Source organism: Crassostrea angulata, chromosome 1 (assembly GCF_025612915.1).
Source record: "Crassostrea angulata isolate pt1a10 chromosome 1, ASM2561291v2, whole genome shotgun sequence".
In the NCBI taxonomy this organism is placed as follows: domain Eukaryota; kingdom Metazoa; phylum Mollusca; class Bivalvia; order Ostreida; family Ostreidae; genus Magallana; species Magallana angulata.
The window spans coordinates 36,774,636-36,791,931 of NC_069111.1; the positions used below are offsets into that span (position 1 = coordinate 36,774,636).

Here is a 17,296-nt window from a genome sequence, read left to right on the forward strand (position 1 = left end):
CTGGTTATGAACAAATGTTCTTTATCTATTTTAAAACTCTAAAAATAGAAAAAAAATGTTTAATATTAGTTGCAAATTAACGAGGCCGGGTCTAATTTTTTCTGCCCTAGATTTTTGAATTAAATTTTTTACACGAATTTCTACTGATATAATTATTATTTTAAGATAAAAAAATAAGACATTTACCATACCGTTTGTTTAAGGGGTCATCTCAAAGTTTGTTAATTTTTAACATAGGTCCCTACGGGATTTTGCTTGAAATGCATCAATTTTGCACATTTTTTACAATTTTCTTAAACTTCTGCCCTAGGGATTTCTTTTTCTATTCTACTTATTAAAGTTATTGCTAAAAGGCATCAAATGGTCAAATAAAAAAAATCTTTTACCTCCTGGTTTGTTCCAGGGGTCTTATCAAAGTTGTTTTTCGTATGCCAAATTTCCCAGTTTGTCAGATAATGGCTATTTTTTATTTGACAAAGACGAAAATGGTGATCTTTATAATATTATTAAAACATTCAGACATATTTTAGTAATAGATAAATATATAACATCACACATTAAAGGTCATTAATATAAAATACATGGTTACTGTTTTGAAATATATGAATTAAGCTATATTTAGGCGGGTTAAGAAAACGTGACAGAGGGCTAGGCTTGCTGAACCCTCTTCACGTTTTCAACCCGAGCCCAAATATAGCTCATTCTTCGAGACATTTATGTTTATTCCACAATATAATATCAATTTTACGCATCAAAAGAGCTATTTTCAACAAATTTCGCTGAATATGTGCAGTTGAAACTATCACGCCATGGCGTCAACAAAGCAAAAAGATGACGTCACAATACAAATGAAACGCTGCGCGAAAGCGTGCGTACTCGTTCTGTACTCGGCCTCGTTAATATCATAATATACGGTAAATTGGACACACGTGTTCCTGAAATAAAACTGTTGTTTTAAATGTGCATTGCGCCTAGTGGTATGTATATACATATCTACCCATATCTACCTACACGTAGCATCAGGGCATTGGATCTGACTGATCGTTATATTTTATTTGATTCTAAAAATGATTTAAAAAGAAGTATAATTTTTATATAATGATAATTCTTTCCGGAGAATAAAGATAATTTGTTAGCGGAAAGGTTTGGGGGGGGGGGGGGGGGGCTGGTATGACTTGAGTTGAAAGATGTATTTATGAATCATCAAAATATTATGTAATAACAGGTGTTTCAAACACATTGTCAAGACCAACTATCCAGGTTACCCTGACAACGATATAGGATATGCCCCTGTAGACATGAAAAAATGATGAAAATAGATACAAGTGCATTTAATAAAAATTTTCTCCAATAAAGTGTATTGTGCAATTAGAGAATTGCAAGTCTCTAAAGATCTCTTTTTTCAAAGAATCCATAGCTATACAGACAAAAACATTTTATCAGTATCTTCTGAATGTTACATCAATGTTCAGCAGAGGATCGATTAGCCGAACGAGATCGGGCACTTGCCAATCTCTGATTGGCTGAAACTTTGACGTGGCGGAAGCTTGTACACACTGTCATGGCGGACGCCGGTGTGAAAAACGACATACGCTCAAATATGTGGCGAACCGGAGCATGGCAGAGTTTGCTTACATTCTTCATTTTATCGCTAGCTTGGCTCGTTGGATTTAGCTCTAGATTGTTTGCAGTCATTCGATTTGAAAGCATCATTCACGAATTTGATCCATGGTAAACAATCTTGCAAGAATAAGTCCTTCACCATGTGCAGCTATGATTTTCTTCCTTATAATGGTTTCATGTATGATAGGCATTTTATTTTCGAAAATTGAAATATAATCAAGCGCTTTTACTTGCAACGGTGTTATGACATTGCAATGGGAAGAAATTCCAATTAGTTATTTCAATGCACACAAAATTATGCATCTTAAATTAATATATGGTCTTAGACTTTTACCAATGTGCTCTTTAAGTCGGGAATTACATCACTGAAAGTGACAGTAGTCACCTGGATTAGTTTTGGATATTTGAATGTTTTTTTTCATTGTTATTCTAAATGTAACTGATTTTTGACAGGTTCAACTACAGATCCACCCATTACATGGTAGAACATGGTTTCTACAATTTTCTGAATTGGTTCGACGATACAGCATGGTATCCATTAGGCAGAATTGTTGGAGGAACGGTATGAGTGACTGTTTTTGTATGAATTCAATGATTTGGTTATACTGCAACCTTATGTCATATGTATGCAGGGCATTTGATTCACAAATGGAGTATAAGTGCACAGACTTTAATGGGGTGGGGGTGGGGGGTTTATTGGAATGAAAAGACTTGGGATAAGTCCATTGATTCTGCTGTACTTTGCAGTCAACATTATAAAGTTCGGTTTAAATCAAGGTAGCTAATAAATATTTTTCTCTGTCATAAGAAAGAATGTTTTTCTGTTTTGGCATGTAAAAATCTTTACAATACTTGACAACAAGTTTTAAAAAAAAACATATTAAAGCTTCCAATAACCACTCTCCCTTCTAAGTTTATTTTAAATAGTGTTAATGATAGAAATCAGTTTGGACATATTGATATTTTCTCATAGTAGGCGTGTTAATGAATAATTCTTGTATATACAATGGTTGCATTATCCAATTCAGACTAGTAAAATGAATGATGCGATAGGTAAATTTATTTTTACCCTACACATTGCCTTAAGCAACAGTTAAATTTATAAAAACCTGTCTTAAAAAAATAACTAGCTAGCTGTTTAAATCCCTATTTTGCAACCTGATGTATAATTTGTTTTTTCATTTGATCAATATTGTATTGATTACTTAACTTTACCTGTTATTTGAATCTGATCTTAACCATTATGTTGATACAGCCATGAATAATGTATTTTTGATGATTGCTTTCTCAATTTTTTTTTTTTGAACTCAAATACAGATTATGATTCATCTTTTGTTTTCTTGCTGTAGGTGTATCCTGGTTTGATGGTTACATCGGGGACCATTCACTGGATCCTCCATATGCTACACATCCCTGTGCATATACGAGATATATGTGTGTTTCTAGCACCAATATTTAGGTAATTCCCAAGGGAGCATATTAAGGCCCTCCTTAAAAAATGTTAGTTTAGAATTGCTGCGTGTGGTTTCCAGACCCAAGAGGGAGAGAGGGAATTTTTTTTCAAACTTAAAGTTTAACTAATTCAAAATTGATAAAATATAAAAATCTCATACTTCAAAGATGCTCAATGGGTTAAGGACAGAATTCAATGTCACTGATACATATTCTATGCCAAATTGACTTCCATATGACCTTATACATTTATTCCATGAATGTTTGGGAAATATGAAGATTTATTCCCCCAGAAAAATTATATTTCACTCAGGAAAAGCCCTCGGGGAAACAATATAGTCATATTGATATGTATATGATTCTGTCTTTTGTATAATGATGTGATTTTTTCCCTTTTTTAACAGTGGAATGACAGCCATTGCTGTGTATTTCTTCACCAAAGAAATCTGGAGTGCTGGGGCAGGTCTGTTTGCGGCCTGCTTCATTGCAATAGGTAGGTACCTGTTTTGTTTACCTGTACTACCACACAGCAAAAAACCAAATGGTATGAATATTGCATAAAGCATTTTTATGAGGAAAATAATCAAGATTTAAAGTGCAGATTTTCAATTCTTATTGAAATCAGGGATTTATCAAGGCTGTTTTTACTACCGGTAAATGGTACCTTTCCCCTCTTGAAATAGGTGCAAAAATTCCCCTTTTTCAGAGAGAAAATTTCCAGATCAAACAGAGAATATTAAATTAATGTGTTTGTGATCGGTAACTACGCCAGAATTTCCTCAGAAAGAGAAGTTGAAGTTGCTCTGTCTTCTGAGTACACGACTATGTTTATTAATGTCAATGGCAAAAAAATGATAGTAAACTAATCTAAAAATATTATCACTATGTGAATTAACCCTGTAGTGAGTAATAACTTGAAACAAATTAATTCATCTTGGGTGATGCAACAACATACCTTACATTATGCATCGGAAATAACAAAAACGATGTTTATTACTTTTAATCCTGATATCACTGCAGTTAGCTGATCACATTTTATTAGTTAATAAATCAGCAATAAATGTTAAAATTACTATAAAACCGTTTGTAAAAAGCTATCTTCAAAATTAACAGATCCTCTACGTAACGGTAGTAAGTGGGTCAAAGGGTTAGACTAATACCCCAAATGCACATGAATATACTTTTTCCTCTTTCCGAGTGTTAAAAATTTTTTTTAAAAAATTCCTACCTACCTACCTTAATTTATTTTGTCATGGGACAGGAAACAGTGATCTATATAACATATGGGTTTTTTTTGTTAAGTTTTTTTTTTTTTGCCTAAAAAGGGTAGGTTTTTTTTGTCTTCATAAATGTATAGAAATGAACTTTAAAAATTTTACAGGGGGGATGCCCCCGAACCCCCTAGCATTCTCGCACATCCGGGGCTCAAATCGAACCTATGACTCAAATTTTCCCCTTTAAATATAAAAAGGGTAGTAAAACAAGCATTCTGAGAGTATTGCATTAGCAATACACGTCCCCTACCGGTTTGTGGAAATATTGTGAAAACAATGATTTGTTATGCAGAATATCGAACCCGAACATTAAAAAATTGGAATATAAAAAATTAATTTTCTCGAAAATATGTCAACCAGATGCTATAAAAGTGTAAACTTGATCTGTAGTTTGATATTTTGAAGCTGTTCAGCAAATTTCATATTATTCCTCAAACGCATAAAGAAAAAAAGTGTGGAAAACTGAAGTGGGACAGACAGACAGACGGATGGATGGACAGACGGACTGACGGACGCAGAGGAAAGCTATAGTCCCCTCCGGTGAAAACCGGTAGGGGACTAATAAGATAGCTAGATAAATCCCTGGAAATACCGTAGACTGAAGATTTTTTTTATGTGAAATAAAATAAAAAAATGGTGTGGAAGAAGAGAAGTCATCAGCATATAAACATGTATACTAAACACAACCAGTTAAACAACTCTACAAGTTATATGCTTGTTCTCATTTTAAATTTTTCTTTTCAACAAAGTAAAAAAAATATGAGATTAAGAGAGATATTTTTGTACATACAGTACTTTTGTTAATGGTCCGTGAACTGTTCTTTTTTCCATTTAGTCCCTGGTTACATCAGTAGATCTGTTGCTGGTAGCTACGACAATGAAGGAATTGCTATTTTTGCACTTATGTTTACTTATTATTTATGGGTAAGTGCTCTTTGGGTTTTTTTTTTGGAAAGAAGATTTTGTAAAATGAAGATCTGTTTTATGTGCTATTAAGTCATATAAATGATTATGATAAGAAATTTTTGCTGTTCAAAAATTTCATTAACATATAATTTTTATTTAATATGCATTTTATTGTAGTTTCTTTCTTTCTTTTTATGAAAGGGTTGTTATTTTTTCCCTGATTTCTATTCCAGATTAAATCAGTTAAAACAGGCTCCATGTTCTGGGCCATATTTACAGCTTTATCATATTTTTACATGGTGAGTAATGTTACAACCATTTTAACAGGAGCTTAGACATTTGGTAGATGTGTCGAGCATCATTGTGGTGTAGGCCTGTCTATTTCATTGCTGGCCTCTCAGACATGGCTCTTTGAAATCAAGTTTTTAATCAACAAGATTTGTCTGGGTTTTGAGCTAAGACTACGCAATCTTTGTATATTTCACTTCAAACCAGTGTCATATTTAACTTGTATTGACACAAGAAAAAGATAGTTACATCCTACAGAAAGTCCAAGGTCTTGTAAAAATGGCTCTATATTGTGACAACCTTTCTAGGTGTATTTATGCCTGGATTTATTTTGATTAATAATTATAAAGTTCCTTCATATTAACTCCCTCTGTAACAGATGTATCATTTGTATTTTTGTACAATAAAAATATGTTCAAACCAAATCAAATCAGGTGGATCATCTGTATGTTTATGTTATATGAAATGTTACTATGTAATCTACATGTAGATTTTAATTTGTTTTCAGGTGTCAGCATGGGGTGGTTATGTTTTCATTATCAACTTAATTCCATTACACGTGTTTGTTCTCCTGTTAATGGGAAGATATTCTAAGCGTGTTTATACAGGTAAGTGCTTTAAATATACATGTTCTACATATATACGAGGTAGTCTGTCCTCCATGAGTTTCACTTTGTATAACTTTTCCTAACTCTATAACCTTTATATTAATATATGTTTACCTCTGACCAATTTATATGTATGTTTTAATGTTATTTTTGTCCTCATGTACCATATGTTTGAATAGCTGCAGATCTGTAGCTCTCTGGTTGAAAAAATTCGGATAGACAAACCAGAGAGCTACAGTTCCAAGCGTTGTAAAAACCTCCGATTTACGCCGCTGTTTTTGTGTCGCTCGCTTCGGGAATTATATCCGACTTTAAAAGCATTCAACCGCCTAAAAAATTGGATTTCTTAATTAAACATATAGTTTACCCTAACTCTGCTAACTTTGTTTTCCTTTCAATGGTTCACAACGGCCATCCTTCGCCTTGGAATGTCATCGTTTTAAAAAACTCGCCTTATGACAACCATGTTTACCTAGTAGCGAGATCTCGGGTGCGTCGATTTACCCAAATGGACCCAAATTTAAGCGGAAAACAATTATAATAAAATCCTCATAATTTAGGGAAATTTGGAAAAATAAAAGCCAAAGGTCCATAACAATAATTAAAATTACTTTAAAAAGTTGTTTTATTTTTATATAATATATATATTTATATTATTTGAATATACATGTAATTACATACATTATATTCTTTTACAAATCGAGATAAAATGCTCATCTTTATTTTTCAAAAACAATTTTTAAAGATATACTGAAATAATTTTAATTATTGTTTTGGACCTTCGGCTTTTATTTTTCCAAATTTCCCTAGATTATGAGGATTTTATTATAATTGTTTTCCGCTTGAATCGCCATTTGGGTCTTTATTTTTCTTAATAACGGCTAACAACCCCATGAAATGACTAAAACAAGTGATAATATTAGTAATAAGGATTTTATTATAATTGTTTTCCACTTTAATCGCCATTTGGGTCCATTTGGGTTCATTTGGGTCCATTTGGGTAAATCGACGCACCCGAGATCTCGCTACTAGGTAAACATGGTTGTCATAAGGCGAGTTTTTTAAAACGATGACATTCCAAGGCGAAGGATGGCCGTTGTGAACCATTGAAAGGAAAACAAAGTTAGCAGAGTTAGGGTAAACTATATGTTTAATTAATAAATCCAATTTTTTAGGCGGTTGAATGCTTTTAAAGTCGGATATAATTCCCGAAGCGAGCGACACAAAAACGGCGGCGAAATCGGAGGTTTTTACAACGCTTGGAACTGTAGCTCTCTGGTTTGTCTATCTGAATTTTTTCAACCAGAGAGCTACAGATCTGCAGCTAATGTTTGAAATGGTTTTGAGCGAATAAATGAACTCGAACTTGAACATATGTATAGTACATTCATAAATTATTAACAAATAAACAAAATACAGTGCAACCTTATTTTTCCTAATGCCTTCATACCCAGCCATTTGAACTGGATTAATTAAGCATTCTTATAAACGAGTCAACCATGTCAGAAAAAATTCCATTATTGGTAAATTCATCAAGATCATAGATGGTGATGGATCTAGTTATTAGTGATTATAATGCCTCTTGTTCTAATGCCTCATGTACACGTGGAACTGGAAAAGCTATGTACAAATTTGTTCTTATATTTTGTATTCCAATTCCTTTTCAGCATATTCAACCTTCTTCATCACGGGTTTAATATTATCGATGCAAATCCCCTTTGTTGGGTTCCAGCCAATCAAAACCAGTGAACATATGGCCTCAGCAGGTGTGGCACAACTTTTTTATTTCCTTGGAATCCTTTAAAGCTATAAACTTCTCTTTGCATTTATCTTGGTTATAATTCCTTTTACTTCTTATGTTGCAGGTGTGTTTGCTTTAATCAATGCATACGCTGTGATTAAATATGTTCAATCCTTCCTGACAAAGGCAGAATTCAAGTTCTTCTTCATCAGTGCTGTAGGGGGAGCTGCATCAATCATTTTCTGCACTGTTGTTGGCCTGACTTGGGCAGGTAAGCAGTCCAATGTAAAATTGGGACATATTTGTAATACATGTACACACATGGTTGAAATTTTTCTTGTAAAGTAAATTCTAAATCAAATCTAAATAAAGGTTGGAAATGCAAAAATATTTTTGTAAACACAGGAGTTATCAAATAGTAAGGAAAAATTTTTATTTAAATTTCAAATTTAATGTTGTACATCACACAGATTTTATGTGCTTTAGTAGAAAATCTACCTGATTTCGATTGTTTTCATTACAGGAGTTATCCACCCCTGGAGTGGTCGTTTCTATTCTTTATGGGACACAGGGTACGCCAAAATCCATATTCCAATCATCGCCTCCGTGTCCGAGCATCAGCCCACCACCTGGGTCTCCTTCTTCTTTGACCTTCACATCCTTGTGTGTGCTTTTCCTGCCGGCGTTTGGTACTGTGTGAAACATGTAAATGATGAGAGAGTGTTTGGTAAGCCTTTACGTTTTATTTTATTTTTATGATAAGATGCCGCACTGATAAGGTTTATATTATTTAATTTTTTTTGTAAAAGGATCTTTGGTAGAAATATCTACTTTGAGATAATTAATTATGATTAATATATCCTTAATGTAATTTTTGAGATGAATTATGAGAGGGCGAGGAGTGGGAGTGGCTATTTTTTAGAAGAAAAAGAATACTTCGAAGAAAATGGAGGCAATGACTTCAAAAATTAAATAACATGTATGTTTATTAGGGATGTAAACAATCATTTGAGTACTCAACTATCCCTCAGTCACAATGATCATTGAATAAAATTTTCTTGGTTGATTTCTCGTTACAAATGAAAAAAATTTAAAACATACAAATTAATTAACTTTAGTCCACAGCTGAACTAATGGTATAACGTTTTATTTTTCTCTTGCAGTTATTTTGTATGCCATATTTGCCAGCTACTTTGCGGGTGTGATGGTTCGTCTCATGTTGACACTGACTCCAATCGTATGTGTTCTGGCAGCCATTGCCTTCTCCAAGACATTTGAAATCTATCTCAAAGATGATGCACCAAAGTCCTCTGGTAAAGAAGCCAGTGAGGAACCTGCTGAGAGCAAGAATGACAGATTGTATGACAAGGTGAGGGGGCGGGGCAGAAACTCATCCATATGATGACATGTTCTTTGAAACTTTCTTAAACTGACTATTAAAAGTTTATTAAAATATAATCAATATAACCTTAGCTTATTTACTTGTACCATGATTTGTTTGTATCTTACTGGTCTTTTTTTGTAAGAAGATGCATGCTAGAGTGTGTCACATTTGACAAGCCTTTCTGATGTTTTTTTTATCTGATGAAAGGTTGGCAAAACCAAGAAAACAAAAGAGGAGAAACCCAAAGACCAGGACGCCATGGGAATGAACATCAAGACAATTGTGATCATAGCCCTGCTGATGATCCTGATGCTGTTTGCTGTACACTGTACCTGGGTCACTAGTAGTGCCTACTCCAGTCCTAGCATAGTGCTGGCCTCCTACAATCATGATGGGTAATGCAACAATTTCAGTGGACTAAATTTTGCCCTTTTGAATTGGTTAACAAAATGCACAAACCATTGTGAAATTGTATGATCCTCTCCTATTTGGCCAAGAAAAATTGTTAGTATTCTAAAATCTGTAAACTGATCTCCTTTATATTAAGAAGAAGAAAACTCATGATTTTGTTATACATGTATGTGCGATAAATGCAATAAATAAATTTTCTTATTGTTACAGGAGTAGGACAATCTTGGATGATTTCCGAGAAGCTTACTATTGGCTGAGACAGAATACAGACGACAAGGCTCGTATTATGTCCTGGTGGGATTATGGGTACCAAATTGCAGGAATGGGGAATAGAACAACACTGGTGGACAATAATACCTGGAACAACAGTCACATAGCTTTGGTAAGTGGAAAAACTAGTTCTCTTCACTGAGGGCATGTTTTCAATGTACTTTGGTTTAAGTTGACCATGACCAATTCTTTTACATGCATGTTATTTCAATAAATCTGAAATCAAGAAAGATTAATATTTTCTGTATATTCTTCATCCAGAACCTTTAAGTAATGAAAAGATCATATTAAGTAAAAGTTTAGAGATTAAGAAGGGAGTGGAGGGAACAATAATGATCAAAATATCTTTAAATTTGACAATCAAATGTTATCTTTTTTATGGCTCTCTAAACTGTCAGTTAAACATTTGATATCGCTTTGAATTCTAAGAAATACTAAATGATGAAAAGCATCCTTTAATTAGAATATTTTGGGGGGGGGGGGGGGGGGCATCTAACTATCTAACTGTACAGTGTAGGTACATGAATATGTCAACCAAATCCCATATTAGTTTTGCTGCCTCTACCTTACCCACAAACTACAATGTTCCAAAATCTTGTGACAAGTTTAGTGTGCTGGTTGCAATGAACCATTTTAATGCCCTTTGTCAGTGACACTAAGCTGATCACAACATTTTATTTGTATGCCAAGAGTACAAAATGAACTGTGATTTTCGTAAGTGCTGCATGTACTGCATTACGTGATATGAAGAATCTGAAAATGAATCGATTAGAAACTCAAAATCCAAAAATGAAATTGATCAACTTTTCATTTCCAGTGGGGTTTTTTCAATTCTCAAGAACATGGATATCTATCTTTCTTATGTATGTTAATTGTTTTTGAGCTGTTTGGGTTGAGTCTTTGATATTCAAGGCACTGATACTCAACCTCTACGCCCTCAGCAATTTGCAATTTCAAATAGTGAAAATGTCTTGTTTTTGCTTTTGATAGGTTGGCAAAGCCATGTCTTCCAATGAAACTGCAGCGTATGACATCATGAGACAACTGGATGTGAATTATGTCCTCGTCATCTTTGGGGGCGTTATTGGCTATTCTGGGGACGACATCAATAAATTCTTATGGATGGTCAGAATAGCAGAAGGAGAACATCCCAGAGATATTAAGGTAGTTGCTATAAAATTTAGGATATGAAAACAATAACAAACAAATATCTGTTTCTATATATAGAGCATGTACAAGTGCACTGTATTTTCCATACATGTTATGCATGTGTATTTAAAAGAACTGCCAATAAAAGTTTATGAAATTGAAAAAATTTGCCCCTTCATTTAATTAAAAATACAAAAGGTTTAACAAAGGTGATGGAGCAAAACTTTAAAATTTTATTCAAATTCTGTTGATGTAAGAGTAATAAATGCTTGTAGAACATGTAATGTGTGTATTTGGATTCATAGGTAACAGAGCTATTAGGAGTGTAACAAATCTGTCACATGCAGTGTTGTTTACGTCCTATTAATAATTTTGCAGGAAGCAGACTACTTCACCCCACAGGGGGAGTTCAGAGTGGACTCGGCGGGCTCACAGACCTTACTTAACTGTCTGATGTACAAATTGTCTTATTACAGATTCGGAGAGTTACAGGTCAGTAATTTATATGGAATCAAAATACACATTTGTTTTTAAGTAATCAAAGCTTGTAAAATTTCAGAAAAACATGTGATTATTTTTTTTAAAACTTTAGATTATGCTTAGGAGTATGCATTTTCTTTACTCTTTAGAACTCAACATGTAATTTCAATTTCTACATGTAGTTTCTTGTATTATTTTCATGTTTTAAAACAAACTTTAACTTACATATAAGTTAAGTGAAATAAATAAGAAGCAATAGATAATACATTCTGGAAATCAAAACAAACTATAAGCTTTATTTTGTTGGTTTCAGCTTGATTTTAGAAGTCCAGCAGGTTATGACAGAACAAGGGGAGTAGAGATCGGCAATAAGAATTTTAAACTGACTCATCTGGAGGAAGCCTACACGTCTGAGCATTGGCTTGTTCGCATTTACAAGGTCAAGGACCTAGAAAACAGAGAAAAGGTTGCAAAACCCACAATACCAGCCCAGAAGTGGAAGAAAAGAACATCCAAAAAAGTATGATTTCCTGTGCACTTGTTGCTGATTTCAAATACTTTGCTTTCATGTTCAATTCTTGATGATTTTTTTAACTTAAATTTGTAAATCTTCATTCCAGATTATTTTGTAAAACTGCTTTATTTTTTTTTTTTTCAGACATCAAGAAAGAGGACTGGCAGCATTAAAAATCAACCAAAAATTGTGAAAGGCAAAAGAAAATCTGGCAAGAAGTAAAACTTCCTTTGTCTATTGCGAGAGTTGTCTGTCTTTGGTGTACATTTCTAAAGGCAGTTGGGGCCATCTTAGCATGGGAGAATTTTCTGGTTTTGTTTGTTAAGTGTTACATCTGTGTCTGTGTTACTGTAAACTTGAAACTAGGTTAGTAAAGTTGATGTCAAGCAATTTCTTAACTTCATTACATGAATGGTTCAGCAATGTTTGAGAGAGTGTACAAGTGTAGATGAAACTGATGTGTTTCTTCTGAATGATTAATGATTAAATTTCATTGTTATTTGTTTTCCTTTTGTAGTGAGAAAGTGTTTGTTTGTGAATAGAAGGTGTACATGTAGGTCTCAGTTCAAAGCTGAAGTGCTATTTATTTTTAAAAAGAGCTGTTCGCAAATATATTCATGATTTATTCTTAATGCATGTATATATATATACATAATCATGTCCTCATTCCAGTTTGCTAAGATACATGTATAATAAATTGTTTATATATGCTTTATTTGCCCCCTATACCCACCCACCCCTTTTCTCATTTTGCATCTTATTCAAGAACGCATTATTGGGATAAATTCATACCAGTCTCTTTGTACTTATCTCTTGCATTTAATAATCATTCTACTTGACCAAAACGTACAGAGTGAAATGTTAGATATGGCACACTGTTTGACATTGAATGAACGTTGACAGCTGAATGTAACGGAGTTCCTTGCATTTATAGACTTTCACATACCACATCGAGCATGTGCTGAAGTTTTATGCATTTTTGTTCAAATTTAAAAATGCTGTGAAATCGAGATGTATTGAATGACCATTGGAGAATGTGAGAGATGTCCAAGGTTTTTGTATGGATTGCATGTACATGTAGTTGTTAACTTTATGATAGAATTTTTGTTTTCGTAATTTTCTTTTTGAGTTTAAGACATCAGGTTTCATATTGGAAATCACAAAGGGCATACTTCAGAGATATTTTTTTGGCATCTTCCACATCCATATCTAATTTATTTAAGTCCCAATTTTCTACTTAAATCATAAAAAAAACTTTTCTTTACATTTTTTGGAAGATTTTAATGATACACTATTGTATGAATACATGAATCTAGTCCTCTTCAAAAACATTTTAGAGGAATAATGATTAGAACATAATTAGTGTACATGTAGTGAATTTATGTAGAAACCTATTTAACGAAGATTCAGGGCAATCTATTTTTGTAAATCTTTTTGTTTGGTCAGAAAATCAAAAAAGACATGTTTATCTATAAACAGTCATCTTGCTCATAACACAAGCAATTTGATCAGCCTCTACGACATCTTTGTAATTAGATTTATTTTGTCTAGTCAATTCATTGCGCCATACAGTTGAGCCAATATTGCTGTAAAATGCCTTGGTGCATTACCCTATAAACTACTTGCCCCATGAAAGCTGTTCATTATCTTTACCTACTGCAATTAGATAGTTCTCTCAGATTAAATATTGTACTGTTCTTGGTTGATTTTTTTCTGTTTTTGTTGTAACTTTTGGACTGGATGATTAAGGTTGATTGATTTTACTGCAGTGATTGAATGAGAACCCAATGTAGGGTTGACAAACAGAGTGGGGTTCAGTGCGATTGTCGTTAGATGCCATCATTTTTCTCCTCTTTTTTTTTTTTAAATTACTTATACAGTATGTGCAGATTAAGTCAATTGACAATTGATGATGTGATTTATTAAAATCTCTGAACTTTTTCATTGTCCTGTGTATTAATTGTCCTTGCTACATGTACCACATGAAATGTAATGCATGATCTGTCTTATCATATCAGTATCCCCTCGTATTGCTTAAACAGCATATGGTATAGTGGCTTGTATTAAAAACCCTTGTTAGTTTCTGTTATAATAAGATCCTGTCCCTGCTCTGGTTCTTTGATTGAACTTCAAATCTTTAAGTAGAAGCACCCGAGATGAAAAATTCTGACGATTTTATAAGTGAAGTTCTACCTTTAGGAACGTAGCATTTTTAATATGGGGGGGGGTGCATTTTGGTAGACTTGGTGGAGCTAGACAAGGACGCCTCTACAAAAATTAGGAAATATTTATTCTTATGTCTGGGACATGATGCTATAGACCTGGGCTCTGTTGATCAAAGAAATCAATCCCTGCTTTGCAAAATGTGGATCGATTTATTTTTATCGGCGAGGTTAACTCAAAGGGAAGAATTTTCCTTGGTTTTGATTTTTGTTAATGTATAGTTATCCACATTCTGGGACACTCTAAATATAAGATAGTTACAAGTATATCACATGACAAATTTACAAACCCCTGTTACAAACTACAAAGGCTACTGAGAAATCTTTGGAGGACCCAAAAATTGCAACCAATAATTTTTGGAGAGTGCAGATTCAAAATTAACAACGCCTGTAAAATATCACGTGTTCAAATTACTACAAGAGCCAATAAAGTGTGTATGAAAAAAGTATCGGTGAAGGTTAAAGGAATAATACTAGTATACGTTTTCCTAAGAAGCAGGAAGTTACTATTAAATAAAAATAGTATGTTAGTGTTTGATCAGTATAATATATTATTATATTATTATTAATTTAATTAAAATTCAGGATCCTACAAAAGGATCATCTTTTCTTCCTGTCCGCTTACGAGTCTAAGACCCAATTTTTTTTAAATTTCAATAATAATCTTAAAAGATTCTTATGAACATTTCTGTTATTTATTACAAACTGCTCAAACCAAACCTGACTAGTAGACCAGTTTCTTTGTTTAAGAGATAATGATAACAGAGAATGCAGATACATGTAGCTTAGAAAACAAAAACCAAAGATCACATGCCAGAAGACGAACTATGGATGATTACATACATCCGAGAGAAAAAAAAGGAGTCTCATTCAATTCAATTCAATTTTAATTTAATTTGTTTCACTCAAATCGTCAAGGTGACGGTTTATGAGGTACATATATTTATAAATATTTACAAATGTAGGTAGAGAGTCAGAGGTACATGTACAGTACAAATCGGAGAAAAATTAAGAGAAAAAAGTACAAATGTTCAAGGAGGACAGACTGATTCAAAAATTTCATGTATAAATAGAGTTTTCTGAGCTTTTTAAAGTTTTAAAGTTGACAGTAATCGATCTAAAAATATATTGATCACAGAAGGCGAGAAGGCCAAGTCTGAGGAATAAGACTATATGTGATTCGCGCTGATCTTTTAACATGTACTGGTTACAGATGCCTTTTACATGTATCTCGTACAATTTGATATTTATTAATAATACTTGGACAATTTGCGAAAAATTCACACATTGATTTTTTTTCCTAAGTCGATTATGCAACACCGTATAATTGATATTACTTAAAACAGAGTAGTAAGTCTATCACAAATATTAAGAGGTCATATACATATATTTACATTTTCCAGTGTCTTCGCCTGTGATAACACTACGTATCGATTTTGTACTATATAACCCATAATACAAATGACGCCAAATCGAGGCGCCAGCGGGGTTTGCTTATCTATCATGTAAATATAATGGTACAATGGCTTAAAATTATATAAATATAAGTAATAAGGAATCATTCTTTGAATATTATGAGATGATGATTTCGGTCGGGGTGTATTCAAATCTATCATAAAGCCCTTTATTGGATTTGATCACGCCCCGACCGAAATTATCACCGCATTATACTCAAATAATGATTCCTTATTCCTTATGTATAAGCATACATTGATTCTCTGTAAACTCACACCATATCTACATTTGTCAGTTTTGCTTTATTAGATAGTAATTTTTAGAGAGAAAAACATGAATTTTTGAAAAACCGTTTGATATTTGTAACGAAGAGTAGTCTTTCTTTTGTTGATGTAAAGTAACTTTCACAATGAACTGTCCAGTCACTTAGATTTTGGTTTCGTGTGCGATGTTTGATAGTAATTAGAATACTGTTGGACATAAGACTTTATGAAAAATATTCACCGAAAATACATTTATATTTTTTAAATAATTTTAAATCTAACAGAAATCATTTTTTTGTAATCAATATCAAATGTTTGTACATGTAGTTTTGTTAGAATCTAATAAAGTTTTTTTTATATATATATATATATATATATATATATATATATATATATATATATATATATATATATATATATATATATATATATATATATATAAACGGTCGACATGTACTGTTGAAATCTCTAAATGTTCGAAACGATTGTCAATCAAAATTATCATGATAAATTTATTTTTGAAAAGTAATTAAGGATCGGAGAAACTGGTGAAACTGATGATGAAACAATTTTATTATAGAATTATTAAGAGAATCACCTGGATTAAGAAAATTTCCATCATCGATATTTTATCTATTAGGATAAGATTACATTTATATACACATACTTATTTTCTCTGTGAAAAAAGCTTGTATAGATAAGACTGTGTTCACCTGTGTTGGGGTCAGAAAGGAGAACAAAGGAGATATTGACAGTTTACATGTATAAATGTTATTATTTAAATAGTGCCTGTTTGGGAGGGTAACAGTTGAAATTGACACCCCTCGAAAACCATTGTCAACCGACGCGAAGCGGAGGTTGACAATGGTTTTCGAGGGGTGTCAATTTCAACTGTTATCCTCCCAAACAGGCACTATTTATTTTGTTATACTGAATGTCTTTTTTAAAATTTTTAGGAAAATTTTACTGCTTTTATATAGGAATAACGTGAATTCTACAGCGAACCGTACGCGCATAATTTTCGCGCATGTAACATTTTTTAATGTTACCCGTTGCCAAGTGCGTTGCTAACGCTGAGGGTAATAGTATACATATATTACATGGCTTCGAGGGCGACATACCATAATATTTGACCCGAGGTGACAGGAAAGCCCTGGAGTGTTATGTCGCCCGATGCCAAAGGCAGAGGGCGACATAACACTCCAGGGCTTTCCTGTCATCGAGGGACAAATATTCTGGTATTGTCGCCCGAGAAG

At 33.1% G+C, this 17,296-nt stretch overlaps 1 protein-coding gene across 1 annotated transcript; it reads left to right on the forward strand.

Annotated features, from left to right (window-relative positions):
* Positions 1-1,526: 1,526 nt before the first annotated feature.
* LOC128187318 (dolichyl-diphosphooligosaccharide--protein glycosyltransferase subunit STT3B-like) lies at positions 1,527-14,040 on the forward strand. The gene is made up of 17 exons (XM_052857722.1): positions 1,527-1,731; positions 2,077-2,185; positions 2,973-3,082; positions 3,480-3,568; positions 5,185-5,273; positions 5,489-5,554; positions 6,052-6,151; positions 7,819-7,917; positions 8,017-8,163; positions 8,416-8,619; positions 9,056-9,261; positions 9,484-9,671; positions 9,898-10,069; positions 10,948-11,121; positions 11,485-11,598; positions 11,900-12,106; positions 12,245-14,040. The coding sequence occupies exons 1-17, from the start codon at positions 1,562-1,564 to the stop codon at positions 12,320-12,322; spliced, it is 2,322 nt and encodes a 773-aa protein (XP_052713682.1). The 5' UTR covers positions 1,527-1,561; the 3' UTR covers positions 12,323-14,040.
* The last annotated feature ends 3,256 nt before the right edge of the window (positions 14,041-17,296 follow it).

Bases quoted from the DNA above. Each gene is read 5' to 3' on its own strand.
- LOC128187318 (XM_052857722.1), top strand. From the start codon at position 1,562: ATGGCGGACGCCGGTGTGAAAAACGACATACGCTCAAATATGTGGCGA. The intron at 2,186-2,972 runs GTATGAGTGACT...TTCTTGCTGTAG, and splicing joins GCAGAATTGTTGGAGGAACG to GTGTATCCTGGTTTGATGGT. The intron at 12,107-12,244 runs GTATGATTTCCT...TTTTTTTTTCAG, and splicing joins AGAAAAGAACATCCAAAAAA to ACATCAAGAAAGAGGACTGG.